At 47.9% G+C, this 21296-nt stretch overlaps 1 protein-coding gene across 6 annotated transcripts in view; it reads right to left on the bottom strand.

Moving 5' to 3' along the window:
• The window catches only part of SEPTIN11 (septin 11), a 226176-nt gene that overhangs the window by 69458 nt on the left and 135422 nt on the right, over positions 1-21296 (bottom strand). For all 6 annotated transcript variants that reach the window (XM_063919644.1, XM_063919639.1, XM_063919650.1 and 3 more), the window contains exon 5: positions 548-709. In XM_063919644.1, coding sequence (XP_063775714.1) covers positions 548-709 — 162 coding nt within the window. The remainder of the gene's footprint in view (positions 1-547; positions 710-21296) is intronic.

Here is a 21296-nt window from a genome sequence, read left to right on the forward strand (position 1 = left end):
GGCAGGTTTGTGGCGGCCATGTGACGTGACACAAGGCCGCTGCAACTCAACAAATGGCTGCCCTGCGCCTGCTTATGCAACCTGGCTGCGGAGGCAGGGGGGCTTTCAAAAATCAGCAATAACAGTTTTAGTGATTATGTTAATCACCCATTTTTTGTGCATTTGTGGTTTTACCTGTGGGTTATTGGCAACACCTCCAATTTGAGACAGGCCACAAGTCCATAGGAGCACAGTGCAAGGTTATGTATTTTGTATTGTTTCTAATCTTTTTGCATAAAACTAGTTTTCATCTGTGCGATCTATGTGATTTGTGTCCTTTGTGTGCTTATATTTTTTAAAAGAGAGAGACCGTGTGGTATCATTCATATATAAATGGAAATTTCTAATACAGTTAAAGACAATGAAAAACATTACAACCTCTGGACATGATTGTTTTTTCTGAGGCCAGAAGTGCAAGTTTTCTCTGCAGATAAATTACAGGTTAGCAGACTGTATAGTACACAGAATTAGGAGTAATCCCAGTAAAATATAAGACCGTAAAACTTACACTCATTGTGGCATTGATCTCTGCAACGGTCTCTTCATCTGTTGGAAACTGGTAGATCTGCACTCCATTGCTGACCAGCTCGCTCATAATCTTACTTTTGAATTTGTGCAGCTCGTTTTTGGCAATAGTGTCTGCTTTAGCAATGATCGGGATGATATTCACCTATAGCAGAAATACAGGACACCTCACACATCGCACTAAATGCATCAAGTCATCAATTTTGTTACATTAATTTCAATCTCCCATAACAAACCTGTGCTGGTAAGAGCAAGACTGTGACAGGCGGTAATACAGTAGCACTATGGAGTGGTCTGCGCCTGCTATGCTAGAACTGGATTTTTTTTCTTTGGCTTTTAGCCTACCGAACAACGTCAGATCAAGATCAATAAATTAATGTATTCGGGAATAATAAGATTTTACTCACCGGTAAATCTATTTCTCGTAGTCCGTAGTGGATGCTGGGGACTCCGTAAGGACCATGGGGAATAGACTGGCTCCGCAGGAGACTGGGCACTCTAAGAAAGATTTAGTACTACTGGTGTGCACTGGCTCCTCCCTCTATGTCCTACCTCCAGACCTCGGTTAAGGAAACTGTGCCCGAAAGAGCTGACATTACAAGGAAAGGATTTTGGAATCCAGGGTAAGACTCATACCAGCCACACCGTACAACTCGTGATACACTTATCCAGTCAACAGTATGAACCACAACAGAGCATCAACAATGGATGCCCACATAACATAACCCTTTATTAAGCAGTAACTATGTACACGTATTGCAGAAAGTCCGCACTTAAGACGGGCGCCCAGCATCCACTACGGACTACGAGAAATAGATTTACCGGTGAGTAAAATCTTATTTTCTCTAACGTCCTAGTGGATGCTGGGGACTCCGTAAGGACCATGGGGATTATACCAAAGCTCCCAAACGGGCGGGAGAGTGCGGATGACTCTGCAGCACCGAATGGGAAAACACAAGGTCCTCCTCAGCCAGGGTATCAAACTTGTAGAACTTAGCAAATGTGTTTGTACCCGACCAAGTAGCTGCTCGGCAAAGCTGTAATGCCGAGACCCCTCGGGCAGCCGCCCAAGAAGAGCCCACTTTCCTTGTGGAATGGGCTTTCACTGATTTTGGATGCGGCAAACCAGCCGCAGAATGAGCCTGCTGAATCGTGCTACAGATCCAGCGAGCAATGGTTTGCTTTGAAGCAGGAGCACCCAGCTTGTTGGATGCATACAGGATAAACAGCGAGTCAGTCTTCCTGACTCCAGCCGTCCTGGCTACATAGATCTTCAAAGCCCTGACTACATCAAGCAACTCGGAATCCTCCAAGTCACGAGTAGCCGCAGGCACCACAATAGGTTAGTTCAAATGAAAAGATAACACCACCTTCGGCAGAAATTGCGGACGAGTCCGTAATTCTGCCCTGTCCATATGGAAAACCAGATAGGGGCTTTTACATGACAAAGCCGCCAATTCTGACACACGCCTAGCCGAAGCTAAGGCCAATAGCATGACCACCTTCCACGTGAGATACTTTAGCTCCACGGTCTTAAGTGGCTCAAACCAGTGGGATTTCAGGAAATCCAACACCACGTTGAGATCCCAAGGTGCCACTGGTGGCACAAAAGGGGGCTGAATATGCAGCCCTCCCTTAACAAACGTCTGAACTTCAGGAAGAGAAGCCAGTTCCTTTTGAAAGAAAATGCATAGGGCCGAAATCTGGACCTTTATGGACCCCAACTTCAGGCCCATAGTCACTCCAGACTGTAGGAAGTGCAGGAACCGGCCCAGCTGGAATTCCTCTGTAGGGGCCTTCCTGGCCTCACACCAGGCAACATATTTTCGCCATATACGGTGATAGTGTCTTGCTGTCACGTCCTTCCTAGCCTTTATCAGCATAGGAATAACTTCCTCCGGAATGCCTTTTTCCGCTAGGATCCTGCGTTCAACCGCCATGCCGTCAAACGCAGCCGCGGTAAGTCTAGGAACAGACAGGGCCCCTGTTGCAACAGGTCATGTCTGAGAGGCAGAGGCCATGGGTCCTCTGTGAGCATTTCTTGCAGTTCTGGGTACCAAGTCCTTCTTGGCCAATCCGGAACAATGAGTATTGTTCTCACTCCTCTTTTTCTTACGATTCTCAGCACCTTGGGTATGAGAGGAAGAGGAGGAAACACATAGACCGACTGGAACACCCACGGTGTTACCAGTGCGTCCACAGCTATCGCCTGAGGGTCTCTTGACCTGGCGCAATACCTTTGTAGCTTTTTGTTGAGACGGGACGCCATCATGTCTACCTGTGGCAGTTCCCATCGATTTGTAATCTGCGTGAAGACTTCTTGCCGCTAACACTACTTCCCGTTCCATGGGGGAAGCTGGCAGGGCCGATTTGAGGTAACGGTGAGGGGGCATCACTTCGAATTCCCGCTTGTATCCCTGAGACACAATCTGTATAGCCCAGGGATCCACCTGTGAGCGAACCCACTGGTGGCTGAAATTTCGGAGACGCGCACCCACCGCTCCTGGCTCCTGTGGAGCCCCAGCGTCATGCGGTGGATTTAGTGGAAGCCGGGGAGGACTTCTGTTCCTGGGAACTAGCTGTATGGTGCAGCTTCTTTCCTCTACCCCTGCCTCTGGCAAGAAAGGACGCACCTCTGACCTTCTTGCTTCTTTGTGATCGAAAGGACTGCATTTGGTAATACGGTGCTTTCTTAGGCTGTGAGGGAATATATGGCAAAAATTTTTACTTCCCAGCCGTAGCTGTGGAAACTAGGTCCGAGAGGCCGTCCCCAAACAATTCCTCACCCTTGTAAGGTAAAACCTCCATGTGCTTTTTGGAGTCGGCATCACCTGTCCATTGCCAAGTCCACAGGACCCTTCTGGCAGAAATTGACATTGCATTTATTCTAGAGCCCAGTAGGCAAATGTCCCTCTGGGCATCCCTCATATATAGGACAGCGTCTTTTATATGCCCCAGGTGTCAGTAAAATGGTATCCTTGTCTAAGGTATCCATTTCCTCAGACAGATTATCTGTCCATGCTGCTACAGCACTACACATCCAGGCCGACGCAATTGCCGGCCTCAGTAGAGTACCTGAATGTGTATAAACAGACTTCAGGATACTTTCCTGCTTCCTATCTGCAGGATCCTTTAGGGCGGCCGTATCCTGTGACGGCAGGGCCACCTTCTTAGATAAGCGTGTCAGAGCTTTATCTACCCTAGGGGAGGATTCCCAGCGCATCCTGTCCGTTGGCGGGAAAGGGTACGCCATAAGTAACCTTTTGGAAATCAGCACTTTCCTATCGGGGGAATCCCACGCTTTTTCGCATAATTCATTTAACTCATGTGAAGGGGGAAAAGTCACCTCTTGCTTTTTCTCCCCATATATATATATATATATAAACCCTCTCGTCAGGGACAGGGTTTACCTCTGATATGTGCAAAACATCCTTCATTGCTATAATCATGTAGCGGATGGCTTTAGCCATTTTAGGCTGCAATTTTGCATCATCCTTATCGACACTGGAGTGAGAATCCGTGTCGATATCTGTGTCAACAATTTTGGATAGTGGGCGCTTCTGAGACCCTGACGGCCTTTGCGCTGTAGGATCAGGCATGGGCTGAGACCCCGACTGTCCCAAGGCATCAGCTTTATCCAACCTTTTATGCAAGGAGTTTACATTATCATTTAACACCTTCCACATATCCATCCAATCAGGTGTCGGCGCCGTCGGCGGAGACACGTCATTCATCTGCACTTGCACTGCCTCCACATAGCCCTCTTCGTCAAACATGTCGACACACGCGTACCGACACACCACACACACAGGGGATGCTCTATATGAGGACAGGACCCCAACAAGGCCTTTTGGAGAGACAGAGAGAGAGTATGCCAGCACACACCCCAGCGCTATATGACCCAGGAATCACACAGTAACTTAGTGTTTACCCAGTAGCTGCTGTATATATGATTAATGCGCTAAATTTATGTGCCCCCCCTCTCTTTTTACCCTTTCTACCGTGTGTCTGCAGGGGAGAGCCTGGGGAGCTTCCTCTCAGCGGAGCTGTGGAGAGAAAATGGCGCTGGTGAGTGCTGAGGAAGAAGGCCCCGCCCCCTCAGCGGCAGGCTTCTGTCCCGCGATTTTGTGTGAAATTAATGGCGGGGGCTCATGCATATAACAGTGTCCAACTGTATATATGCTGCTTTTGCCAGGAGGTACTTAATTGCTGCCCAGGGCGCCACCCCCCTGAGCCCTGCACCCTACAGTGACCGGAGTGTGTGGGTTAGTGTGGGCGCAATGGCGCACAGCTGCAGTGTTGTGCGCTACCTCATATGAAGACAGGAGTCTTCTGCCGCCGATTTTGACGTCTTCTTGCTTCAACCCGCCGGCTTTTGTCTTCTTGCTCTGCGAGGGGGATGGCGGCGCGGCTCCGGGAACGGACGACCAAGGTTAGGTTCCTGTGTTCGATCCCTCTGGAGCTAATGGTGTCCAGTAGCCTAAGAAGCGCAACCTAGCTGCAGTTAGTAGGTTTGCTTCTCTCCCCTCAGTCCCACGTAGCAGAGAGTCTGTTGCCAGCAGAAACTCTCTGAAAATAAAAAAACCTAACTAAAATACTTTCTTATTAGCAAGCTCAGGAGAGCTCACTAAAATGCACCCAGCTCTGTCCGGGCACAGATTCCAACTGAGGTCTGGAGGAGGGGCATAGAGGGAGGAGCCAGTGCACACCAGTAGTACTAAATCTTTATTAGAGTGCCCAGTCTCCTGCGGAGCCCGTCTATTCCCCATGGTCCTTACGGGGTCCCCAGCATCCACTAGGACGTTAGAGAAAATAGGTATCGGAAATAAGGGGGCAATATTACATATTCCTAGACATTATTTCTAAGGGGGCACATACAGTATATTATTATTACAAAGGGAGCACAGATATTATTTGAGAGGAGGCACGATAAAACTATAAAAGTCCACATTTCCTTTTTATCAGTCACCTGGGAAACTGCATTTGATATATTTACCTTACCTCCTGCAGTTTTTATACCTCAGATTTACTTTCTTACAAGCACAGTACACATTAAAACAGAAATTGTAAGACAAAAAAAATAAGGCGGAAGCTAACTGTTCCCTTAGAAACAGAACACCAAAAAGGCGGATATGCCTGTGGTAATGATGATTGTGTGGCTGATCATTCAGTGTGAGAACTCTTTCTTTGGTAGAGCCCTGCTAACCCTTTGTGAATATTTATATTTCATATGAACCTCATCTCAGCTGCTGTTGCTCATCAATTCCATAATGGAAACTTTAAAACACATATATATATATATATATATATATATATATATACATATATACACACTGTATATATACACATACACACTACAACATTTAGGCACAGTTTTAATTGCAACCGCTTTGTAATAGATCTACAAAAAGGTCAATCAAAATACAGACATCAAGACACACACGGCATTCTCTTGTTCCCTTAGACACAGCAAGTAGAAGAATTGTAACAGGAAGCATGTTGACGTCATTTATAGAACAAAGCAGGAAACCAGTATCTAACTCACTTATACTCCCTAGAACCAATAAAGATTTTATGCAGTGTCACTGGTCTTATAAGAACTGTCCTGTGCGAAGATTTATGGAAATAAGTCGTTTGCAGTCACAAAGGGGAATTTTCCTGAGTGACCAGACAGTATGATACAAGAAAGTGTTCTTGTTGGTATTCCGCTCATACATCAAATCACATCCCCTTATCACCCTCTATAAACTAGGCACAGTTTAAGAGAAAACAATAAATATATAGAAGTACGCTGGTAGAGAGCAGAAACATTTTATTTCTTCCCAACATATGAACTTAACATATAGAGATAAAAGCAGTAAGCAAAATATATGCAACACACCACACAGTTAACGGAATATTATGTAGCCTTGTCATTCTGCCATATGTTTTCCATCCTTCCTTGTCTGCTGTATTGCTGCTGCTATCAATTATTTAGGTTGTCTTAGAGTTTTCTGCTGAGTTCTACAATACTGGAGTATAATTAAGAGGCGCCGTATCACTTAAAAAGAGAGGTTTCACCATAAACACATTTAGAGAATTATATGGCAATGCTCTAGAGAACAATCTGTCATACTGTTATTTCCAGTATGCATCTGATAAGGTACAGGTCATCTGGCTGTAAGACAGACACTGAGCAATATATCCTAATGAAGTCCGTTTTACATTTCGGGGTGAAACCTGTAGAGAAGCAGTGACATGCAAAAGCTACTGCTTAGTAAATTTACCACCTGAAGTCAAAGTTCCTCCCACACAAAATTAACCACTTGCCTGGTATGGTCGCATAATTTGTGACCACACCAGGCTGTGCGTTATCTGACCTGGACGCAAACAATGCAACCAGTCAATAACAGAGTGTCTGGCTAGACATCTAGCAGCTACCAATCACCGAGGGACTTCACGGCCCCTCTGAATCCCTATGCCCTCCCCGAGTGTCTGCCAAGCTGCCGATAACTGCTGATCTGTCAATATAGCATGACCCCCCCCCCCCCCCCCCCCCCACCCCACCAGGCAGCTGCAGAGAGGAGCAGCTGCCCGGGAAATGTAAATTAACCCCCCAGTGTGTACCTGACGGCTGCTCAGATGAGCAGTCATTGAGGTAATCAAAGTGGTGAGGGTTTCGAGCTTCCGATGGCTGCGATATTCCAATGATCGGAAAAAAATACAGGTATCCGTTTGGATGGTCGACCATGTTAAAGGTCGACAGTCATTAGGTCGACATTGACATTGTCTACATGGACAAATGGTCGACACATGAAAATGGTCGATACGGGACAGGATGACACATGAAAAGGTCGACATGAGTTTTTTTTTTAAATTATATACTTAACTTTTTCATACTTTACCATCCACGTGGACTACGATTGGGAACGGTAACCTGTGCCGAGCGCAGCAGAGCGAGGCAGCTTGCCAAGGGGACGCGGTACACTAATTGGGGTTCCTGGTCATGTTACGGAAAAATTACACCAAAAACAGTTTTAAAAATCCATGTCGACCTTTCAGGTGTCGACATGTCCCGTGTCGACCATTTTCATGTGCCGACTATTAGTCCATGTCTATGTCAACCAATAGTGGTCGACCTAATGAATGTCGACCTAAACATGGTCGATGATTCATACCAGAACCTATTTTACAAATAAAAAATAATAATATCCTAATATCTTTTCTCTGACGTCCTAGTGGATGCTGGGAACTCCGTAAGGACCATGGGGAATAGCGGCTCCGCAGGAGACTGGGCACAAAAGTAAAAGCTTTAGGACTACCTGGTGTGCACTGGCTCCTCCCCCTATGACCCTCCTCCAAGCCTCAGTTAGATTTTTGTGCCCAGCCGAGAAGGGTGCACACTAGGGGCTCTCCTGAGCTTCTTAGTGAAAAGTTTAGTTTTAGGTTTTTTATTTTCAGTGAGACCTGCTGGCAACAGGCTCACTGCATCGAGGGACTAAGGGGAGAAGAAGCGAACTCACCTGCGTGCAGAGTGGATTGGGCTTCTTAGGCTACTGGACACCATTAGCTCCAGAGGGACCGAACACAGGCCCAGCCTCGGAGCTCGGTCCCGGAGCCGCGCCGCCGGCCCCCTTACAGAGCCAGAAGCAAGAAAAGGTCCGGAAAAATCGGCGGCAGAAGACATCAGTCTTCAACAAGGTAGCGCACAGCACTGCAGCTGTGCGCCATTGTTACTCAGGCACACTTCATATTCCGGTCACTGAAAGTGCAGGGCGCTAGGGGGGGGCGCCCTGAGCAGCAATGTAAAACACCTTGGCTGGCATAAATACACCACATATAACCCCCAGGGCTATATGGGTGTATTTTAACCCCTGCCAGATTCCACAGAAAAACGGGAGAAAAGGCCGCCGAGAAGGGGGCGGAGCCTATCTCCTCAGCACACTGGCGCCATTTTCTCTCACAGCTCCGTTGGAGGGAAGCTCCCTGGCTCTCCCCTGCAGTTACTACACTACAGAAAGGGGTTAAAAAAGAGAGGGGGGCACTAATTAGGCGCAGTATAACAATACAGCAGCTATAAGGGGAAAAACACTTATATAAGGTTATCCCTGTATATATATATATAGCGCTCTGGTGTGTGCTGGCATACTCTCCCTCTGTCTCCCCAAAGGGCTAGTGGGGTCCTGTCCTCTATCAGAGCATTCCCTGTGTGTGTGCTGTGTGTCGGTACGTTGTGTCGACATGTATGAGGAGGAAAATGAGGTGGAGGCGGAGCAATTGCCTGTAACAGAGATGTCACCCCCTAGGGAGTCGACACCTGAGTGGATGAGCTTATGGAAGGAATTATGTGACAGTGTCAGCTCTTTACAAAAGATTGATGACATGAGACGGCCGGCGACTCAGTTACCGCAGATGGCAGATACAGACGCCGACACGGATACTAACTCCAGTGTCGACGATTAAGAGACGAATGTGACTTCCAGTAGGGCCACACGTTACATGATTGAGGCTATGGAAAATGTTTTTACACATTTCTGATAATACCAGTACCACTAAAAAGGGTATTATGTTGGGTGAGAAAAAACTGCCTGTAGTTTTTCCTGCATCTGAGGAATTAAATGAAGTGTGATGATGATGCGTGGGTTTCCCCCGATAAAAAAGTTATTGGCATCATACCCCTTCCCGCCAGAGGATAGGGCACGTTGGGAAACACCCTTTAGGGTGAATAAAGCGCTCACACGCTTGTCTAAACAGGTGGCACTACCGTCCCCGGATACGGCCGCCCTTAAGGAACCTACTGACAGAAAGCAGTAAAATATCCAAAAATGTATATACACTCACACGGGTGTGATACTGCGACCAGCAATCGCCTCAGCCTGGATGTGCAGTGCTGGGGTGGCTTGGTCGGATTCCCTGACTGACAATATTGATACCCTAGATAGGGACAGTATATTACTAACTATAGAGCATTTAAAAGATGCATTTCTATATATGCGTGATGCACAGAGGGATATTTGCCGACTGGCATCAAGAGTAAGTGCGCTGTCCATTTCTGCCAGAAGAAGGTTATGGACAAGACAGTGGTCAGGTGATGCTGATCCCAAAAGGCATATGGAAGTATCGCCTTATAAAAGGGAAGAGTTATTTGGGGTAGGTCTAACAGACCTGGTGGCCACGGCAACGGCTGGTAAATCCACATTTTTACCCCAGGTAGCTTCTCAACCTAAGAAGACGCCGTATTATCAGGCGCAGTCCTTTCGGCCCCAGATAGCGGGCAAAAGGCGCCTCATTTCTGCCCCGTGGCAGAGGGAGAGGAAAAAGGCTGCAGCAAACAGCCAATTCCCACAAAAGCCCTCTCCCGCCTCCGCAAAGTCCTCAGCATGACGCTGGGGCTTTACAAGCGGTCTCAGGCACGGTGGGGGCCCGTCTCAAGAAATTCGAGACATCTTCCCCTCGCCGTTTCATAAAGTCTGCTTTACCAACGTCTCCCTCAGACAGGGAGACAGTATTGCAAGCCATTCACAGGCTGTATTCCCAGCAGGTGATAATCAAGGTACCCCTCCTGCAACAGGGAAAGGGGTACTATTCCACACTATTGGTGGTACCGAAGCCGGACGGCTCGGTGAGACCAATTTTAAATCTAAAATCCTTGAACACTTACATACAAAGGTTCAAATTCAAGATGGAGTCACTCAGAGCAGTGATTGCAAACCTGGAAGAAGGGGACTATATGGTCTCTCTGGACATCAAAGATGCTTACCTACATGTCCCAATTTACCCTTCTCCAAGGGTACCTCAGGTTTGTGGTACAGAACTGTCACTATCAGTTTCAGACGCTGCCGTTTGGATTGTCCACGGCACCACGGGTCTTTACCAAGGTAATGGCCGAAATGATGATACTCCATCGAAAGAAGGGAGTTTTTAGTTATCCCTTACTTGGACGATCTCCTGATAAGGGCAAGATCCAGGGAACAGTTGGAAGTCGGGGTAGCACTATCTCAGATAGTGCTGCGGTAGCACGGTTGGATTCTCAATATTCCAAAATCGCAGCTGATCCTGACGACACGCCTTCTATTCCTATGGATGATCCTGGACACAGTCCAGAAAAAGGTGTTTTCTCCCGGAGGAGAAAGCCAGGGAGTTATCCGAACTAGTCAGAAACCTCCTAAAACCAGGCCAAGTGTCAGTGCATCAGTGCACAAGGGTCCTGGGAAAAATGGTGGTTTCCTACGAAGCAATTCCATTCGGCAGATTCCACGCAAGAACTTTCCAGTGGGACCTGCTGGACAAATGGTCCGGATCGCATCTTCAGATGCATCAGCGGATAACCCTGTCACCAAAGACAAGGGTGTCTCTCCTGTGGTGGTTGCAGAGTGCTCATCTTTTAGAGGGCCGCAGATTCGGCATTCAGGACTGGGTCCTGGTGACCACGGATGCCAGCCTGCGAGGCTGGAAAACAGTCACACAGGGAAGAAATTTCCAGGGCTTGTGGTCAAGCCTGGAGACATCACTTCACATAAATATTTTGGAGCTAAGGGCCATTTACAATGCCCTAAGCCAAGCAAGACCTCTGCTTCAAGGTCAGCCGGTGCTGATCCAGTCGGACAACATCACGGCAGTCGCCCACGTAAACAGACAGGGCGGCACAAGAAGCAGGAGGGCAATGGCAAAAGCTGCAAGGATTTTTCGCTGGGCGGAAAATCATGTGATAGCACTGTCAGCAGTGTTCATTCCGGGAGTGGACAACTGGGAAGCAGACTTCCTCAGCAGGCACGACCTCCACCCGGGAGAGTGGGGACTTCACCCAGAAGTCTTCCACATGATTGTAAACCATTGGGAAAAACCCCAAAGTTGGACATGATGGCGTCCCGCCTAAACAAAAAATTGGACAGGTATTGCGCCAGGTCAAGGGACCCTCAGGCAATAGCTGTGGACGCTCTGGTAACACCGTGGGTGTACCAGTCAGTGTATGTGTTCCCTCCTCTTCCTCTCATACCAAAAGTACTGAGAATTATAAGACGGAGGGGAGTAAGAACTATACTCGTGGCTCCGGATTGGCCAAGAAGGACTTGGTACCCGGAACTTCAAGAGATGCTCACGGAGGACCCGTGGCCTCTACCTCTAAGAAGGGACCTGCTCCAGCAAGGACTCTGTCTATTCCAAGACTTACCGCGGCTGCGTTTGACGGCAGGGCGGTTGAACGCCGGATCCTGAAGGAAAAAGGCATTCCGGATGAAGTCATCCCTACCCTGATCAAGCCAGGAATGATGTAACCGCAAAGCATTATCACCGCATTTGGCGAAAATATGTTGCGGGGTGCGAGGCCAGTAAGGCCCCGATGGAGGAATTTTCAACTAGGTCGATTCCTGCATTTCCTGTAAACAGGAGTGTCTATGGGCCTAAAATTGGGGTCCATTAAGGTTCAAATTTCGGCCCTGTCAATTTTCTTCCAGATAGAACTAGCTTCAGTTCCTGAAGTTCAGACGTTTGTAAAAGGGGTACTGCATATACAGCCTCCTTTTGTGCCTCCAGTGGCACCTTGGGATCTCAATGTAGTTTTGGGGTTCCTAAAGTCACACTGGTTTGAACCACTTGAATCTGTGGAGTTAAAATATCTCACATGGAAAGTGGTCATGTTGTTGGCCCTGGCCTCGGCCAGGCGCGTGTCAGAATTGGCGGGCTTTATCCTGTAAAAGCCCTTATCTGATCTTCCATTCAGACAGGGCGGAATTGAGGACTCGTCCTCAATTTCTCCCTAAGGTGGTTTCAGCGTTTCACTTGAACCAGCCTATTGTGGTACCTGCGGCTACTAGGGACTTGGAGGACTCCAAGTTGCTGGACGTAGTCAGGGCCCTGAAAATATATGTTTCCAGGACGGCTGGAGTCAGAAAATCTGACTCGCTGTTTATCCTGTATGCACCCAACAAGCTGGGTGCTCCTGCTTCTAAGCAGACTATTGCTCGTTGGATTTGTAGTACAATTCAGCTTGCACATTCTGTGGCAGGCCTGCCACAGCCAAAATCTGTAAAAGCCCATTCCACAAGGAAGGTGGGCTCATCTTGGGCGGCTGCCCGAGGGGTCTCGGCTTTACAACTTTGCCGAGCAGCTACTTGGTCAGGGGCAAACACGTTTGCTAAATTCTACAAATTTGATACCCTGGCTGAGGAGGACCTGGAGTTCTCTCATTCGGTGCTGCAGAGTCATCCGCACTCTCCCGCCCGTTTGGGAGCTTTGGTATAATCCCCATGGTCCTTACGGAGTTTCCAGCATCCACTAGGACGTCAGAGAAAATAAGAATTTACTTACCGATAATTCTATTTCTCGTAGTCCGTAGTGGATGCTGGGCGCCCATCCCAAGTGCGGATTGTCTGCAATACTTGTACATAGTTATTGTTACAAAAATCGGGTTATTATTGTTGTGAGCCATCTTTTCAGAGGCTCCTCTGTTATCATGCTGTTAACTGGGTTCAGATCACAGGTTGTACGGTGTGGCTGGTATGAGTCTTACCCGGGATTCAAAATCCTTCCTTATTGTGTACGCTCGTCCGGGCACAGTATCCTAACTGAGGCTTGGAGGAGGGTCATAGGGGGAGGAGCCAGTGCACACCAGGTAGTCCTAAAGCTTTTACTTTTGTGCCCAGTCTCCTGCGGAGCCGCTATTCCCCATGGTCCTTACGGAGTTCCCAGCATCCACTACGGACTACGAGAAATAGAATTATCGGTAAGTAAATTCTTATTATTTAATAAAAGATTAACGCTGCTCCTCACCTCTATGGGGTAATTAAAGTTTTTTTGCGTGCTGGAGTCTAGATGGCATCCGATGGAGCAATTCAAGTATTGCTCCCTCCGGGTGTGCACAGCCGCCAGTCCTGACATTATTATGTTGTTAGTCATTTTGATGGGCTGGTAACTAATTAACTATCAGTTTCAGGACCCCAGAAAACAGTATTTATAAGAATTCTCCAGTCTGCAGTCTATGGGGTATATTCAATTGAAGTTGAAAGCTGCAGTCTGTCGAAAAGACGGCAGTTTTCGACTTTTTTAGGTCGGAAGGGGTTCCGACCTATTCAATATAACCCCAAATTTTTCGACAAGTCGAGGAATTAGACTTGTCGAACAGCACGTGGATCGGCGGAATAGCTGCCGATCCACGTGCTTGTGTCGAAAACGGGCCCCCTTTTCAACCATCTCAATTCGACTTTACAAAAACTCAAAGTGAGATGGGGAGAGCAGTGCCGGAGACGGGGAGAGCCGAGGCGGGGAAGGGGAGAGCCGCGCTGGAGGATGTCACAGCCGCCGCTCACAGCAGCGTCCACCCGGCTCCAGCAAGCGAGACCTCGCTTGCTGGAGCAGGGTGGACGCTGCCGTGAGCGGCGGCTGTGATGCAGGGACTGAGAGAGGAGGGACGAGGAGAGGCAGAGAGACCGGAGAAGGGGGGGGGGGGGGGGGGGGGAGATGGGGGGAGAGCCGCGGGCATAAGGTCGGATCCATTCCAACAAATGAATGTCGGGATGGATCAGACTTCAATTGAATATACCCCTATATCTATTTGGGTTATCTTGGAAGAATCTATGAAAAAACATTCAACCAATATAGCGCACTTGAGAATTGTGTTTTATTCTATGTTTGAGATTTGTCAACAGATCTCTCCTGTAGTGCTGCTCCATTTCTGGCGCAACATAAGGATTTAATTAATATATATATATATATATATATATATATATATATATATATATATATATAGCTCAAAAAAATAAAGGTAACACTAAAATAACACATCCTAGATCTGAATGAATTAAATATTCTTATTAAATATTTTGTTCTTTACATAGTTGAATGTACTGACAACAAAATCACACAAAAATTATCAATGGAAATCAAATTTATTAACCCATGGAGGTCTGGATTTGGAGTCACACTCAAAATTAAAGTGGAAAAACACACTACAGGCTGATCCAACTTTGATGTAATGTCCTTAAAACAAGTCAAAATGAGGCTCAGTAGTGTGTGTGGCCTCCACGTGCCTGTAAGACCTCCCTACAACGCCTGGGCATGCTCCTGATGAGGTGGCGGATGGTCTCCTGAGGGATCTCCTCCCAGACCTGGACTAAAGCATCCGCAAACTCCTGGACAGTCTGTGGTGCAATGGTGGATGGAGAGAGACATGATGTCCCAGATGTGCTCAATTGGTGTCACAACTGAGGGCCTGAGCTGACGGGAGGCAGCCTCAGTTGTAGGGGCTGAGATGTAACGGAACCTGGGAGGTTGTATCAGACCCCTAGACATGTAAGTAACATGTAGAATAACTGCCCGAAGGCGTGACCACGACAACCAGGATAAAAGTCAATGATGTTTATTATGACATACTCCGTAACACAGCAGCAAATAAGAAAACATAAAACTCAGCAGGAAAATAATACAGTTCCTGGGTACTACAGGGTGGCAAGGGCCACAGGGCTCTGGTAGTATGAGATAGTTCTTATAATCTTCTAGTTGGAAAGTCCTTACCAGGCCCGACTGTAGCAATGGAGATAGCCCAGGATCGTACCAGCTGGTGTTCCAGGAAGAGCTGGGCTGCTGTGGATAAAACGGCTGCTGTGGATACTGGCTGGAACCAGACTGATGTTGGCACGGAGTGGATACTGGCTGGAACCAGTTAAATAATAAATGTAGCTTGAGAGCGATGAAATATGAAATGATATATGGAGCTTGAGAGCGGTGAAATAATAATACCGGTGATAAATGGTAATCTGTAGAAAAGGGTACCGGCACTTTAAGAAGAGCTGATCTCTGCTGGAAGCTGATTGCTGTAAGCAGGTGGATCTATGGCTGGAAGCAGATGAATCCAAGAGGATAGGAGAGTCAGGCTACACCGCAGGTGGAATGCTGGTGCGGGTCTCTTTAGTGGAGGTTTGGAGATAGGAACTGGAACCTGGAAAACAACCACAGGAGAGAGACAAACTGGAACTAGGTTTGACAACCAAAGCACTGACGCCTTCCTTGCTCAGGCACAGATTACTTATACCTGCAGCAAGGAAGGGATTGGCTAGGTAATTATGCAGATTAACATTGCAAACAGCAGATTGGTGGAAATGAACAGCTGACAGAATCCAAGATGGCTGCGCCCATGCAGACACTTGGAGGGAAGTTTGGTTTGTAATCCATGTGGGAATTAAAACAGTAATGGCGGCGCCGGCCACAGGAGACGCCAGACTGATAAGTGCACATTTAACCACGCGGGCACAGCGGAGGCCGCGGCTGACGTAATCACCACTCTGACATTCTGCATGTAGAAACTCAGGAACAGCGGCGGAGGCCGCGGGAGACGCCATTCCGGATGTAACAGGCGTTGCGGTGACCGCGTCTCAGAGTGACAGGAGAGGAGGCAGGAATGTGGACATCAGTATAACAGATGGGATCCGGTCCTGGAACGCCGAGCCAGCCTTAGGAGGCATCTGAAGGGTAAGTAATGGCGTCCAGATACCCGGATCGTGACAGCACCCCCCACCTTTAGGAGTGGCCCCAGGACACTTCTTTGGCTTTTGAGGAAACTTGGAATGGAATCTCCGGACCAAGGCAGGAGCATGGACATCAGAAGCATTGGTCCATGAGCGTTCCTCAGGGCCGTAACCCTTCCAGTCAATAAGATACTGTAGTTGACCGTAACGGTGACGTGAGTCCAGGATCTTGGCCACTTCATACTCAACGCCTCGTTGAGTTTGGACTTTCGGAGTTGGAGGAAGTGAGGAATGAAACCGATTCAGGATCAGCGGTTTCAACAGGGAAACATGGAATGTCCTGGGTATTTTTAAGAAGGGAGGTAACTGAAGTCTGTAAGCAACAGGATTGATGACTTGCTCAATTTTGAAAGGACCAATGTAGCGAGGTGCAAACTTCATACTGGGAACTCTTAACCTCAAATTCTTCGTGGATAACCATACCCGATCAACCACCTTGAGAGCAGGAACCGCTCTACGCTTCTTGTCCGCAAACTTCTTATACCTGAACGATGCCTTGAGCAGAGCTGCTCGTACACTCTTCCAGTTGTTTGCAAACTGATGCAAGGTGATATCCACTGCTGGAACAGAAGTTGCTGGGAGCGGTTGGAATTCAGGGACTTTAGGGTGGAATCCAAAGTTGGTGAAGAATGGTGTTGAAGAAGATGAGGAATGATACTGATTGTTATGACAGAACTCGGCCCAGGGAAGTAATTGAACCCAGTCATCTTGAGAGGAAGACGCATAGATGCGGAGGAAGGCCTCCAAGTCCTGATTCACCCTCTCAGTTTGACCATTGGTCTGAGGATGGTAAGCCGTGGAAAACTTTAGTTTGACTTGGAGGACTTGACATAAACTTCGCCAGAATTTGGCTGTGAATTGAACTCCTCGATCTGAGATAATTTCTTCAGGCAGACCGTGGAGTCGGAAGATCTCTTGTATGAACACTTGAGCCAACTTGGAAGCTGACGGAAGACCGGTGAGAGGAATGAAGTGTGCCATCTTGGTGAACCGGTCAACTACCACCCAGATGGTATTGAACTTGTTGCACATGGGTAAGTCTGAAATGAAATTCATCGACAGATGGGTCCATGGTCGACGGGGAACGGATAGTGGAACCAGTTGCCCCGCAGGCGACTGGCGGGATACTTTATGTTGGGCACACTTTGGGCAAGATGCAATAAACTCCATGACATCCTTTCTCAGAGTTGGCCACCAATAGGACCTAGAGATAAACTCCAGGGTTTTTTGGATACCTGTATGTCCGGCAAAACGGGAAGCATGGGCCCAATGCATGAGCTTCTTCCTCAGTACCGGCTTCACAAAACTTTTCCCTAGTGGGGGCGTAGAGTCCATCCCTACCGTGGAGAATGCCAACGGATTGATAATAGGATGCTTGTCTGAAGACTCTGACTCATTTTCTTGCTCCCATGAGCGGGAAAGGGCATCGGCCTTGCGATTCTGAGACACCGGACAGAACTGGAGTTTAAAGTCGAACCTGGAAAAGAAAAGTGCCCATCTGGCCTGACGAGGGTTGAGACATTGTGCGCCTTTCAGATATAAAAGGTTCTTGTGGTCTGTAAGTATGGTGATTGAATGAGAAGCTCCCTCCAACAGATATCTCCACTCCTCTAGAGCGAGCTTGATGGCTAGCAACTCCTGGTCGCCAATGGCATAGTTGCGCTCCGCTGGGGAGAACTTCCGGGAGAAGAAACTGCAAGGATGTAAATGGCCATCTTTAGCCCTCTGAGATAACACCGCTCCTACTCCAACGGAGGAGGCATCCACCTCTAAGATGAAAGGAGAGTCGATGTCGGGCTGTTTCAGAACTGGTGCAGAGATGAACCGTTGTTTTAAGAGATGAAAAGCTTGCGTAGCTTCTTCAGACCACTTGGACGGGTTAGCACCCTTCTTAGTTAAAGCAGTAATAGGCGCCACAATGGTGGAAAAGTCTCGTATAAACTTTCTGTAATAATTGGCGAACCCTAAGAACCTCTGGACCCCTTTGAGGGTTAAGGGTATAGGCCAATTCTGGATTGCTTGGAGTTTCTCAGGATCCATTTCTAGTCCGGAACCGGACACAATGTAACCTAGAAACGGAATGGACTTGACTTCAAAGACGCATTTCTCTAATTTGCAATAGAGATTATTGACACGGAGACGGGACAGAACCTCTTTTACCCAAAAACGATGTTCCTCTAAATTGTTGGCAAAAATGAGGATATCATCTAGATAGACCACGACATGACGGTATAAAATGTCTCTGAAGATCTCATTGACAAAATGCTGGAAGACAGCTGGAGCATTGCTCAATCCGAAGGGCATGACGAGGTACTCATAATGTCCGTCACGGGTGTTAAAGGCGGTCCTCCACTCGTCACCCTCACGGATCCGGATGAGATTGTATGCACCTCTCAAGTCCAGCTTTGTGAAGATGGTAGCTCCGCTAACTCTATCAAAGAGCTCAGTAATCAGGGGTAGTGGATAGCGGTTCTTGATGGTAATGTTGTTCAGACCTCTGTAGTCGATGCACGGACGCAGACCACCATCTTTTTTCTTTACGAAAAAGAAGCCTGCGCCGGCTGGAGAAGAGGAAGGTCGAATGAACCCTTTTGCTAGGTTCTCTTTAATGTATTCCTCCATAGAATGCGTCTCAGGCAGAGACAACGGGTAAGTTCGGCCTCGAGGTGGAACCTTCCCTGGAACGAGATCAATCGGGCAGTCCCATTCTCTATGAGGAGGAAGGATATCAGCAGAAGCCTTACTGAACACATCCGTGAAATCTTGATATGGAGGAGGTGGAACATCAGACGACCTGGGGGAGGAAGAACAGACAGGCAATACTTTAAACAAACATGTCTCAGCACAGGAGGGACCTCATGCCAAAATCTGCGTAGTCGTCCAATCAATAGATGGATTGTGAAGACGGAGCCATGGAAGGCCCAGGACCACAGGATGTGTGGCTCTTGGAATCACTAAAAAAGAAATAAATTCGGAATGAAGAACTCCCACTCTCAGACGAACTGGTAGAGTCCTTAGAGAAATAACTGCATCAAAAATCTTGCTGCCATCCACGGCAGTAAAGGAGATGGACGAAGGAAGTCTCTCGGTGGGTAGGGACCACCGTTTAACATAGGCTTCGGTAATAAAGTTCCCAGCTGCTCCGGAATCAAGGAGGGCAATGACGTTCCGATAACGTTGAGCAACTTGAAGCGAGACTGGGAGATTACAATCGTGAGGAGATGGAGAGGAGATCATTACTCCTAGCCGGCCCTCACCTTGGCGAGCTAGGATTTGGAATTTTCCCGGACGTTTGGGACAGGCATTGATGGTGTGAGACGGAGCTGCACAATAAAGACATAGAGACTCAGAGAGACGTCTTCGGCGCTCAGCAGGAGTTAGACGAGAACGGCCAAGTTGCATGGGCTCATCTTTAGATGGTGACAGTTGGCGAGGAGGAGGAGCAGAAGATTTTGGAGCAGATGATCTTCCACGCTCAGTTGCTCTTTCTCTGAAACGTAAATCAACTTTCGTGCAGAGTGAGATTAGCTCATCTAACTTGGAAGGTAAGTCTCTGGTAGCTAACTCATCTTTAATACGCTCAGATAAGCCATGCCAGAATGCAGCATACAGGGCCTCGTCGTTCCTTGCCAGTTCGGATGCCAGGATCTGGAACTGTATAAGATATTGTCCTACAGTACGTGATCCCTGGCGTAAACGGAGAATCTCAGATGAGGCTGAAATTACCCGGCCGGGCTCGTCGAAGATACGCCTGAATGTTGACACAAATGCAGTGTAGGAGGATAGCAGGGTGTCGGACCTCTCCCATAACGGTGATGCCCAATCAAGGGCTGAGCCACTGAGAAGAGAGATAATGTAGGCAAATTTTGTACGGTCACTGGGAAAATTGCCAGATTGTAGCTCAAACTGAATCTCACACTGATTGAGAAATCCCCTGCAGAATCTTGGAGATCCGTCAAATTTTGCTGGCGTTGGAAGATGAAGACGTGGAGCAGAAATGGGTAAGGTGAGTGGGGTCATAACTGGAGTCACTGTGGTTGACGCACCGGACGCGTCTGATCCACGGAGGGTTGTCTGAATCCCATCCAGCCGAGTAGAGAGATCCTGGAGACAGCGGATGATGTGGCCCTGTGCAGCCTCCTGATGTTCAAATCGGGCTGCCAGTTCTTGCATCGGCCTGGCCGCTTGATCCTGGTCTCCGGCTGGATTCATATGGTCAGTGCTTACTGTCACAACTGAGGGCCTGAGCTGATGGGAGGCAGCCTCAGTTGTAGGGGCTGAGATGTAACGGAACCTGGGAGGTTGTATCAGACCCCTAGACATGTAAGTAACATGTAGAATAACTGCCCGAAGGCGTGACCACGACAACCAGGATAAAAGTCAATGATGTTTATTATGACATACTCCGTAACACAACAGCAAATAAGAAAACATAAAACTCAGCAGGGAAATAATACAGTTCCTGGGTACTACAGGGTGGCAAGGGCCACAGGGCTCTGGTAGTATGAGATAGTTCTTATAATCTTCTAGTTGGAAAGTCCTTACCAGGCCCGACTGTAGCAATGGAGATAGCCCAGGATCGTACCAGCTGGTGTTCCAGGAAGAGCTGGGCTGCTGTGGATAAAACGGCTGCTGTGGATACTGGCTGGAACCAGACTGATGTTGGCACGGAGTGGATACTGGCTGGAACCAGTTAAATAATAAATGTAGCTTGAGAGCGATGAAATATGAAGTGATATATGGAGCTTGAGAGCGGTGAAATAATAATACCGGTGATAAATGGTAATCTGTAGAAAAGGGTACCGGCACTTTAAGAAGAGCTGATCTCTGCTGGAAGCTGATTGCTGTAAGCAGGTGGATCTATGGCTGGAAGCAGATGAATCCAAGAGGATAGGAGAGTCAGGCTACACCGCAGGTGGAATGCTGGTGCGGGTCTCTTTAGTGGAGGTTTGGAGATAGGAACTGGAACCTGGAAAACAACCACAGGAGAGAGACAAACGAACTAGGTTTGACAACCAAAGCACTGACGCCTTCCTTGCTCAGGCACAGATTACTTATACCTGCAGCAAGGAAGGGATTGGCTAGGTAATTATGCAGATTAACATTGCAAACAGCAGATTGGTGGAAATGAACAGCTGACAGAATCCAAGATGGCTGCGCCCATGCAGACACTTGGAGGGAAGTTTGGTTTGTAATCCATGTGGGAATTAAAACAGTAATGGCGGCGCCGGCCAC

Source organism: Pseudophryne corroboree, chromosome 1 (genome assembly GCF_028390025.1).
Source record: "Pseudophryne corroboree isolate aPseCor3 chromosome 1, aPseCor3.hap2, whole genome shotgun sequence".
Classification (NCBI taxonomy): Eukaryota; Metazoa; Chordata; class Amphibia; order Anura; family Myobatrachidae; genus Pseudophryne; species Pseudophryne corroboree.